Source organism: Solenopsis invicta, chromosome 10, assembly GCF_016802725.1.
Source record: "Solenopsis invicta isolate M01_SB chromosome 10, UNIL_Sinv_3.0, whole genome shotgun sequence".
NCBI lineage: Eukaryota > Metazoa > Arthropoda > Insecta > Hymenoptera > Formicidae > Solenopsis > Solenopsis invicta.
Window position 1 is genome coordinate 10,806,333 of NC_052673.1, and position 12,520 is coordinate 10,818,852.

At 27.8% G+C, this 12,520-nt stretch overlaps 1 protein-coding gene across 5 annotated transcripts in view; it reads left to right on the forward strand.

Moving 5' to 3' along the window:
- LOC105205328 (GTPase-activating protein skywalker) overlaps positions 1-12,520 on the forward strand; it is a 32,785-nt gene that overhangs the window by 13,363 nt on the left and 6,902 nt on the right. For 4 of the 5 annotated variants that reach the window (XM_026134626.2, XM_039454611.1, XM_026134629.2 and 1 more), the window contains exons 2-7: positions 6,346-6,815; positions 7,158-7,346; positions 8,684-8,808; positions 9,393-9,539; positions 10,462-10,596; positions 11,024-11,242. In XM_026134626.2, the coding sequence (XP_025990411.1) occupies positions 6,449-6,815; positions 7,158-7,346; positions 8,684-8,808; positions 9,393-9,539; positions 10,462-10,596; positions 11,024-11,242 (1,182 nt within the window). In that variant the 5' untranslated portion in view covers positions 6,346-6,448. The remainder of the gene's footprint in view (positions 1-6,345; positions 6,816-7,157; positions 7,347-8,683; positions 8,809-9,392; positions 9,540-10,461; positions 10,597-11,023; positions 11,243-12,520) is intronic. The other variant, XM_039454612.1, reaches the window with a different exon arrangement.

Below are 12,520 nucleotides of genomic sequence, written 5' to 3' on the forward strand. Positions count from 1 at the left end.
ACGTGGTACATCTTACAATTAAATTATTAAATTTCTTGAACCCCGTTTTCAGACTTTGTCTAAACTTCGATTAACCTAATTGGCGATTAATTTTAACTGAGACTGTGTGCAAACAATATGCAAACTTCGCAGAAGAAATGAGTAAAATTATGGAAAACTTTCTAAATAAAGCTACTTGCTTTTTAAGGAATACAGTCGACACTTTTGATACAAATGGACACAAATGGACACACGCTTTCTATTTAATTCAAACTCAATCGACACTCTTCGACTCTACTTGAGAGAAGTGTATTTTTAATCGATCGAACAATATTAGATTATTATTTTATTATTATACATATTTATTTTTATTTATTTATTTATATCCAGCTTCCTACTTACGGAAAAAATAACACTAGCGGAGCTGATATGGTGTAGCGGTATAGCAATTTGTCTTATAATTTGCAGTGATTTGCACTACTTGCTCAAAAAATCATTATTACTATATCTCAAATTTTTATTTCTTGTTTGCATCCAACACTCCAAAAATGTTTCTTTTTCGTGTCTTTTACGTCTGTGCGCAACTTTGTACAGTTTTATATGCCTACAATAAAAATGATTTAACAGAAGAATAATTTTTTAAAATAAATGTTATAAGGTTATGTAATAAAAGTTATTAACTTGACTAAATTTTTCAACTCGATATAATTTTTTTAGTTCAACTGTTTACGTATTTAACTCAAATACATAAAATACTCGAACCTCCGTTTATACATTTAACTTAATTACTACCTATATTTAATTTAAATACGTTTGAACTGAAGAAATTCAATCAAGTTGAAACATTTAGTTAATAACTTTTTTCGTGGTGTAGAAGTGCTGCTTTAAACAATACTACTGATTGAATTATAATTACCATTAGGTTTGATTGAAAATGTTCTTGATGATTTTTTGCACATTATGACGTTTATATCTGCTTTTGCTCAATTCCATTTAATGTGCAGCACGGAGCAGCACAGGTAGCACTAAAACCGCTATAAATATTCCTACATCATAACTCAAAATTACTCTCTGACTGTTTGACAGGAGTATGTACGTATGATATATATTCATACGAAGAAGGTAAAACACAAGGTTAAAAATTGAATGATACGTAAGACCTATACGATATTAAATTAATCGATCAAAATATAAATATAAATGTTCTCTCAATATTTCAACGAACAATCACAATAAGACGATTATGAAGATGGCTTGATGTCTACTATCAAATATATGTGATTTGTTTATATATAAGATGCAAATTAACAATATTAACGATATCCAAAATGAAGACATATTTCTTAAAGGTGTCATTAACATATCTTTTAATAGATACACTGTATAAAGACATCTTTATACAACGTATCTATAAGACCTCTTAATGACATCTTTAAAGTGTTTTATGTGCCGATTTGGACGTGTTGAGTTAACTTATTTGTTATCTTTTTCTAGTTCTAAGAATTAGAAAAGATAAATGAATAAATTAGAGTAAGATTAAAGTTAATTTATATTGGAAAAAATAGGTATAAGTCGTGTTCTTTTTTTTTAATATCTCAAACTTTTGTGTTTATGTGTAATAATAAAAAAATATTTTATCATTATGTAATAAAATATTTTTCAAAATATATCTATACTCTTGCAGTTAAATTTTTTTTCTAGGTTTGTAAAACTTTACAAGTAGTTTATAAAGAAATATGATTTCTGATATCTCAAATGATCTTTTAAAAAGTAAAGATAAATCTTAAAAATGATTTATGAGCAAAAAAGATTAAACTTATTTAAAAAATTAGTTAAAATAAATATCCATTTTATTATTGTAATTATTTTTACTTAATTTCCTCCAATATTCCAGTTTTCTTCTTAATAGAATTTTCAGTTTGTTGAGAGCTTCAAAACATTCATAAGAAATTAGCGATAATAAGAATATCTTTATATTTCCTTCGTCGTTGATCTGTTATTCGAACAAATGACTTAGATTGCTATCAAAGTAAACGTCAACTGAATTTTGTTTAACGACACAGTTACCAATATCGTGAAACGTTTATAATTCACAATTATTTTTGAAGAATGTTTTCATATTATTACATTGTAGATCTTCACAAGTAGGATAACACAAAGTAAATGATGAATTTAATTTTTTTTACATTTTTTTCTCAGACCACTTTCATAATTACTGGCACGTATAATGGGCGCACTGCGTCGTAAATCCCTTACCGCATGAATTTACATGCCATTCGAGGCGTATATTCGTAGCGCATCTGCTCTGCCTAAATATTCGCGCCTCTGCCTAAATATCCAACGATATTTTGATAACAATTAATTTCTTATAGCAATAACACAATATATATTTTTTATACAAGCGCATAAAATAAATTCTTTTTACAATGTTAATATTCTTACATTTTATTACATTACGTGAAATTAACACGAAGCATGTGTCCCAAATATAGTATGTCCCGGTATGCATGTAGATTCATGTGTCAAGGCATTCGCGCGCGTGACCCCATGTGTGCCACTTGTGGCGCGAAGGGTCCGAATCACTCGTGCGGTAAAGCAAAAAGAAAAAAAAAGGAGGGAGCACGTGGTATGCCGTATATGCGTATATATTCGCCGCACTTATTTACGTTGGCACCCTTACAACAAGAGAATTGATTTCGGTCGCGTGATGAGTTAGCCGGGCGAGCGAGCGAGCGATGACAACGTCAGGCAGGAGAGAAGGATCGTCGTTGCAATACGATAGCGACAGATGTGCATTGTAAGCGTTAAAACATTATCTCGGAGCTCGCGCGAATTTACGAGATTCAAGCGATGCCGCAATCACGTGCTTACTGCTTAACCGTGTTGCGGAGCGAGCGAGAAAAGGGTTGAACCGTGACACTACCTGTTGCCGTTCTAAAATAAAATTGTCCGTGTCTTTTAAGTAGCGACTTCTATCCAGTTCGAATTAATTTAATCGACGATTAGGGAATATTCTATTTAGTTTGAAGAATCATTAAACATTTTTTTATAAATTTTATAAATTTTTATAAAATTGTTGACTCTGAACTGAAAACATCTAAGGTATTGGCATTTTACATGTATGTTTATTACTATTTTTTAACTTTATAAAAATTTATATTAATTTTTAGTTATTAATATAAAACAAAGTTATTTATTAATGCTGCCTAATTTAAACAATCTTGTTTATATTATCCCAGAGGTTGTTGATCTTAAATTATCAATCCAAGGTTTATTTTGATTTACACAAATGTGGTTGTCAATGAAATTAGAATAAATCATTTATTGCAATGTTGAACAAAATGGCGATCAACTAAAAATGAACAAAATTTTGCAAAAGTTTTAAAATGTTTGCGAACTGTAAAAACATTTTTTAAAATATTAAAAAATCCTAGTTCCAACACAAGTATTGCAAATGTTTGCTTCAAGACAGAAGTCGAACGATCGGTAGTTTCTGAGAAAATTTCGAGATAAGCTTGAAAAACATGGATTTGAGGAAACGTGTATTTAAAATGTGAAATCGCGCATTATTTGCACCCATATGCCATGTTTTTCAAAACGTGAAAACAACGATAAGCTGTTCGAATTTCATTAAATCATTTTATGACTTATTCTTAATATAAAAGTTTAAAAAACTGATTTTTAAAAATCGATTGTTTTTTGCTTATCAACAAACTAGAATACTCCCTTACTTCAACCAGCAAAACTGCTCACAAATTTCTAATTATATATTTTTTTAATTTGCCGCAACTCTAACTTAATCTTTTTCCTCGGGCATCATAAAGTAATTATAGACATTATATTGGCTCGAATTTTCTTTGAATTGACAGAATTGAAAACTCTTACAAGAATAAATATCGTAAAACTCAACTTACATTTAAAATTAAAAAAATTTAATTACGATATATATATATATATATATATATATATAATTTTTATTTTTTATTTTTTATATATAAACTTGAGTTGAATCTGTATTTATTTTTGTGTGTACTTTAAATAAAAAAAGAGCTTTTAATTTTGTAAAGTCAGTTTGCAGAAAACTCGAATTTGTAATATTGGTAATTTTATCATTTTAACATCCCCTTAAATAACACAAAATTAATAATTTTGATATTACTGTTGCTCATATTAATGAAATGAAACATTACTCGAAAGATCAATCATTGATTAAGGAAATCAAATACACTGTAAGGCCGATATTCATAGTCATAAATAATTTCCAATATTTGATTGAAAGCGTAATTAATTACAAATCCATATTCTATTACGCTATTCTATGAAACTGTAATTACGCTTTCAATCAAAGATTGAAAATTATTTATGACTATAATGACTACTATAAATACTGGAAAGAATGTATGTATATTACTGTTCGTACACGCAAACGTATTTTACGTGTGAATTTTAGACAAAAGAAGCAATTAGAGTCATGATTAGTACAATTTGTTACGAGAAGGAAATAAAAAAAAAATGTAATTTATTAATAATCTGCAATGTAGACTAAAATTAGGTAATTTGATAATGTTTAAAGTATAATACAATTTTTCTTATCTTTTACAAAATTTAAAGAAATAGGATAAATATTTTGTTTCTTATGATAATGACATCGAATATATTTTTTGCCTCAGCTAGCAGCATTCTGTAAAGTATAACTTAACGACAGTTCGGTATCATTACAATGTCGTTCGTGGATATTATAACAAAAATGCTGCGTTGTAAGAGAATAGGCTTAACGATCTATTTTAATCTGTTAAAACCTAGAATCGCGATAATTTAGGCTTCTCTTAGAACGCGAATGGATCATTTATGATTCTTGTAATATTTTAATAGGTGAACGAAGAACGTCAAGATTTATAAAAAGTCGCAAAATTTCAAAGTGCAAATTTAAATTAACTTGAAAAGAAAGAACTATCTGATGAGTTAAAAATGACAGACGTGGTTTTAAGTGTTAAGTCTCTACGCGTTTTTGTTTTAAATCCTTGTAACTCGAGTCCTAATCAAAAATCTTAAATCGCATTTGATATTTAGAAATAAAAGAATTACATTTACCGAAAATATAATCAACGACAAGATAGGATATCCGGAAAAAAATATGTAAAGGTTAAAAGTGATAAGAAAGTAAGAGAACCCTATCATTTGTTGATAATATTTAACAAATAAATAATTTTGTTTTTCTTTTTTTTAATAAAATAATTTAATCATTATTTGAATGATTTATAATAAAAATTCGAAGATAGTACAAACTTTTATCTCAAAATTTTTATTGAATTACATAAAAAAGAGAAAAAAAATTTTACACACATTTTTACTTCCTTTTATCCCTTACATAATTTATATTTAAGTAAGAATTATTTTAAATAAATTATTTAACTAAAAAAATAGGCGAAATTTATTGAATATTTATCAGTTAAATGGCAAAGATTTCTTTCTTATGTTTATCTCTACTTTATGTCTTATCTTTATATCTTTTTTCCAGACATTCCATTTCATCGTTGTTTAGATTTTCGGAAAAAGCAACTCTAAATTATAGTTTAAAAAATTATTATTAGGACCTGAGTTGCACAAGGATTTAAAACAGAAAATCATGCAGAGATATCATGGAATTTACTGGATTAAAAATGATTATGCGAATAATGAAATTCTTACTCTACGCACATATTATTTATATGAACATAAAATCTAAATGATAAATTTGGAATAGTGAAACAATACAGCAAAAATAATAGAAAATAAAATGAATACGAAACTTTAATTATATATTGTTATATATAAGTAAAATACTATGTACGTATATATACATTAAGCTTGATATCATTGTGAAAAATTATTGCACCAATTTAAAAAAAAAAAGCATTTTAAAGCTAAACAAGCGCCTATTTTAAAATATTTTTTTATTTATTTTTGTTGAATGATGTTATTTCATAAAGTTACAGTTCTTTGTAGTAAAAAAACACAAAACACTGAAAAATACCTAGTTTCCATTTTATATAATTTAAGAAAAAAATATTGTTGAACCAAAACTAAAAAATTTTTGAAATCTTTTTTCTTTAAAATGCTTTTTTTTAAGTTATCTATTTCAAGAGTTATCTATTTCAAGTTTCTTTAGAGAGATATTTAATTTTTCATAAGATGAGAGATTAGATTACATCTGTAACAAAATATTCATATCATAAGATGATACATCTGTAACAAAATATTATCAAATTTATCTTTTGTTGCTAATTGTAAGGTAAATTTAATAGTACTATTTGAAAATCCTATTTATCTGTTCCAAAAGTCTTCGAATTAACTCGCTTATACATTTGAATCTTCTTCATCTTTCAGATGAAAATTGAAACATCCCAAGACATGACGTAGACAGTGGCAGGTGCGTGAAAAATCGCCGCAACGGCCGCCATGAAGAATCTCGTGCCGTAGTTGTTAAGCGATGTTAGTGACTGCCTCCCCAATGGACAATTCGCCGAACACGCTGTCGGTGGTCGAGGAGGAGGCGACGAACGTCACCGACATCGACGACGCGTTTCCGCCCCATGTTGACACCAGCAATATTGTTATCCAGCCAGAATCGCCCACTAGCAAGAAACAGGCGCTAAAGACTTTCGCTGAGGTGAACACGTTGCTGCAAGCCGGCAGAAAGCGGGAGGCGAAGCTGATCATTCGGGAGAATGCCTGGCCACTTAACAACGGAATCAGAACGCAACTCTGGCCAGCGCTTTGCGATCAGCACGCGCTCGGCAAAAATATGCTCGATGGATTCTACTGGGACATGGTGAACCAAGTCTTTGGAACTACCGGTTAGTAAATGCATCCTGAATTTTTAACTTGTACGTTTACTTTATATTTTTCTGTCGGAGCATTTGTATGATTACTAATGAGTTATAGACGAAAATGAGAGTAGCGTGATTAAATTTATTTAACTGCTGCGCACGTTTGTGACGTTCTCAGCTTAGAAATGCTCATGTGAAAATATCATTAAATCCGAGTAATTTCTGCAAAAAAAAATGCAGAAGACGTAATCAAGGCGCGATTCAAGAAAGATAAAGCCGCAAGTGATAACTTCATTTTTCTCGGTACAATCCAATAAGAAAGTTATCTTGATTACATCCACGTAAAGTTTCGAAATGTTTTGTTTGCAGAATTGCCAGAAAAATCAATCATGTTACCGCCGTTCGTCGATAGTACGCATTGCCTATCTTACAATTTGACAAGAAAAGGCAGAAACGTGGCGGACAGAATCGTATCTGTACTGGGATATGCTTGTCCCGATATCACGTACAGCCCATCCCTTTATCCGTTAACTGCACTCCTCTTGCATTTTGTGCCAGGTAAATCAATGTTAAAAAAAAATCAACATTAAATTAACAATAATTTAATAATAACTTGACACAAACATTATTTTTTGTTAAAAATATATTCCATCTTATATTCAAAATAATGAAAAAAAAATTACAGATTCAAGGCCGGACCACAGCTTCTTGCATAGCTGCATAACAATGTGCATAAGAGAATTGATGGGTCCATTAGCACATGCATAAGGAAATGGACCAATCAATTTCATTATCCATATAGTTGTGCAACTGTGCAAAAGTCTGTGCTCCGGTCTTTATGCATTATGTTATGTAATTTGTCAATATATTAATTATTATATTCATTTACAACACCTATTTTTGCTCGTTGTTAACCCTTGTTTTAGTTTAATGAAAAATTACAGATTGTTTTATATTGCATTTAAAAGTAATACAAAAATTAAGCGGTGATTTTTTTGTCTGGATCATAAAATTTTTTTTTAATAGGAACGTTTTTTGATGGACTTGTAAAATAATAATAAAAATTTGAAATTTTTTATATATGCACTTTAGATATTCAACATGATTTATGTAAAATTTTATTGCGATTGCTCAGTTATTTTATAAACAAAAGTTATTTATTATATACCGAATAATTAAGCTTAGATAAAATTGTAATAAGCTTGTAATAAAATTTTGCATAAATTATCTTGAATACTTATATAAAAAATTCGAGATTTTTCTCATTTTTAAATTTTAATATTATAACAATAAAAAATAATAAAATAAATAAATTATAAAAAAATATAGTGTTTAATAAAAGTAGAATGTTATAAAGCAATTTTCATGTAGTTTATTTGAAGTATACGTATTATCACATTTTTAAAATAAATGTAAAACATCCTTAAATAAAATATTGTTGTAATAAGATCGAGTCAAAATTGACATTTGCATTAAAAAAAAAAGTATATTTAACAAGGCGAGCTGCATATATAAAATCAATAAAAATTTAATGTCTACACACATTCAACTTGATTTTACAATTTTTATTTTTCTCAAAAAATAAATCTTGAACGGAATGAAAAATGTTATTTTAAATTTTCAATTTATTCTGCAGTAATAATTGAAAAATTATTAGTTTTATTAATATTAATTATTTATAAAATTTGTGAATAATTATAGTAATAATTAGTTTTTGTATTTATATAATTTATAGTGTTATTTTCATTTAATAATTATTTGTGAATTAGATTTGTAAATTTTATATTTGTTAATTCAATATGTTAATGCCTAAAGAAAGCATATTTACGATAAGATTTTTATTTGATACTCTAATAAACTGCTACTTATGTTATTTTGGGAATGTTATTTTTCAGAGGAGGAATGTTACCACTGTATGGCTACTTTGGTAGCTGCCAAAGAGAAAATGTTTATCACGCAAACCAAACTCCTTTATGAAGTTACGTGGAAAACAGTAGAACAAATCACTAAGAAACATGTTGTAAGTAATAAATTCCTACCTTTTAGATTTCAGACAATTATATTTGTCTTCACTTGAATGATTTATTTCTATTTTCCTTTGTAATCATCTTAAATATTATTTAAACTTTAAATATAAAACAAATAAATATAACATAAAGTGATAAGAATGAATATTTTCTGTTTATATATGTTTACTGTTCGGATATGATACCCTATTTATCGTACAAAATAATCACGATTCTAGAATTAAAAACTGACAAAAATTGCAATGTTTAATATTTTGGACTATACGACATTTTATGCAAGATATCCTGTATTTTTCATTGCCTCACTACCTTATCTCATGGTAGAATAAACTTCTTTATCTATGTATCTATCTCTTTTTCAATTGATATTACTCCAGATCGATATATATATATATATATATATATATATATATATATATATATATATATATATATATATCACTAAAATGGTATAAAAGAGATATAAACTTTAAAGTATAAAATTATTTTCAATCAAAAATTTACAAACAATAGATTTCTAGTAACATAAATATATAAATAATAAATAGTATTTATTTTTCAATTTCACGATTTTCAGAAATCAGCTGCTGTACATTTAGCGAGGCATTGCTCCGGTTCAAGGGCAGAAAGAATCTACATGGACTGGATCTGGTGGATTCTTCAACTTCTTCCATTTCAACATCTAGTCAGGGTTATGGACTGTTTTCTTCACGAAGGCATTAAGGTAAGTTTACATGTTTATTAAATATAATTGCTAATTCTATCAGCATCTTTTATAAATTGTATTCACTTACGATATGGTGTTTACTTATAATTAAAAATTTGAGCCTTAAATTTAAACAATTTGTATAATTAGGACATAATTGATCAAATTGTTTAAACAATTTATAATATTTAAAAGTTTGACCTCTTAGATATCGAAAGTTCGAGTGAAAATAATATTTTTTACATACCAAACTTTAGTTAAAATTTAAAGTTAAAATTAATCTACATTAGTAAAATAAACAATAAAGAGATAGAATTGGTATGCCATGCTTCCGTACACATAAAATTATGGGTTGATAAAGTGAAGTAAATGTATATTTTCGTGTTCTTTATTTTACGATAAGCAGTTGTACGAACTGTTCGGCTATAAATACCTAATTTACATCCTAAATGCTTATACAAAGATCACAAAACAATTTAAACTTCGAGAAAGTTTGAACTTATGTTAGTATCACTCGATTACTATAAATTCTGAATTCAAACTAGTTTGAACCGTACGCTAACCAGAAAATTCCGAACTTAACTTTTGACTCTGCTGTGCATTCAAAGAACCAGTCGGGAAACAGCACGTGAAACCGCCCATCTATCGCACATATGAGAGTGCGAGAAAAATTGGCATTTACCCAACCGACAGATAAAGATCAACCGCATGTTATGTGTACTGTGCAATGCACTTATATTCTAGGAATAGGACAAATGTTAAATTTGATGTTTGAGTCGATGCCAACAGAAAGTTGTTTTGCGAGCATTTTTGAGCATTAGCTATATCATCCTAAAATTGTTCTTTTTAGACATATGTGCGATTTATTAAAGTATTATGCTTTCATAATTATTATTATAAAATTTTATTATTATAAAAGTAAATAATTCTTCTTTTGCAGGTCTTTTATCGGGTCGCTATGGCTATAGTTTTATTATTTTATAAGCACTCTTCGCCTCAAAATTCCGAATGGATGAAAGAGATTTCGAAGAATGGTATAGATGCTGCTTTGTCGAAGTTCTGCAGACAAATGCCAGTGAGTAATAGAATCTAAAATAAATTGTGCTATCGCAAAATAATTATCAACTATTATAAAAACTAAAGGAATTTTACTGAAATGATATAATCTATTATGTAATATAAAAAATAAATTTTGAAAAGTACAAGAAAACTAATATATTAAATAGCAAAAGAAAAATAAAATGTTACATTTGCTTTTAAATAAAAGTAGTTTAAACATAAAATAAAATAAAAAAATATATATGTATACATAGATAAATACATCAATAAATACTTATGTAAACATGTATAGATAAATATATAAATACATATATATTTTACCTAGGAGTAAATTTATAAATCGTAAGCAAAATTTTTGTATATCTTTTTTGCTTGATTATGTGATTTTACGAAGCTTCAAGTTTGGAGAATGCTGTAAAAAATAACTCATCTTCATCTTATAGGTGACACCCGCTAAATTTCTGCGCACTGCTTTTGGGATACGCGGACTCAGCTCAGCATATATATCACGGGTATTTCTACGCACTGAAATGGCTCTTAAGAGCAAGAGCGTTCTGTCAGGATCCCGATCCTTGGCCAGATCACGCTCGACAGACAATCTACCCACCAGCCAGTCTCAAGTCAACATTCAGATGATGTCACATACACTCACAATACGAGAAGTACGTTGTTCATCTATCTCTTCCTTTTTGTTAACTCAATTCCACATTTATCGGAATCTATTGATAAAAAATTTGCTGACGTTGACGTATCTATCAATCACAATACGTGAAAGCATTTGTAGCTTGATGAATATTTATAAGCTAAAGATTAAAATTATAGTTTGACAGGCAGGATAGTAATGATAAATACATCCAATCACTTTCGTTAAATAGAAAAATATATTAAAAATCGATAATTTTTAAATAATTAATTTTTAGCATGTTTTTATATGATCTAATATCGTATTTCTATATTTTTATAATTTTAATTATATTGTATGGTTGTACTTAAAAAAACGCAGAGTAGATCATTATTGTAATTGTTTAACTTTTAAATTTTTTAATGTATTTATTATAATTCCTAAATATTAAAATTTATTAAAGAAGTATTGATGTTATTTTTAAAGTGTGTGTCGTTAAATTTCTTCTGAATTCTGTTTGAAATTTTATCATTAAATTATTTATACAATATTATAAATTGAAGAGCTTTTTTTAAACAAATTTAAAAAGAATATTGTATAAACATTTAATCCACGTATTTATCTAATTTATTTTTAATGGAATGAATATATCAACATTGAATAGTAAATTTAAATAGGACATGTTAAATCTAAACTATTTTCTACATAAATTTCGCCAAAAGCAAAACTCTTGTGAATCCGAAATTTGCTCGCATAATCGTAATTTTAATTGACAGAATTTTTACAGGCACAAATATGAAGTATTTATATTATAGTTTTATATAGTATGCAGTATTTTATTATTTAAGCATATGTAACTATCCCCTTTTACTTCCTTAAAACGAAGGAGACAATTTAAATTATTAAATATCACTTGTTATAATTTGTCTTTTTCAATTTGAGGAATGAAATGAGTTGCTTATGCTGGGAAATATTTTATATAATTTCTTTTTGTAATGAGAATTGAAACCAATATAATTTCGTTGAGTTCGATTTTCGATGTTACAGATATGCGAGAAAAGACCTTATGCCGATTATCGCGTTTCATTTACACACGGATAAACGTAAGGATCATTATTGCATGCCTACGATATCCAAATCTTAACTCGATGAAATTTCAGAATGCTCAATAAATCGTGATGCAATCAGAAAGACAGCAATTTCTCGTGGGAAAAAAAACGAAAGATATTCGATAAATACCTTTTATCAAATTTTATTTTTATTTCGATTACGTTGTTTCCGAGAAAAAGACAAAACAAATTGAGAGCATAAAAAGAGA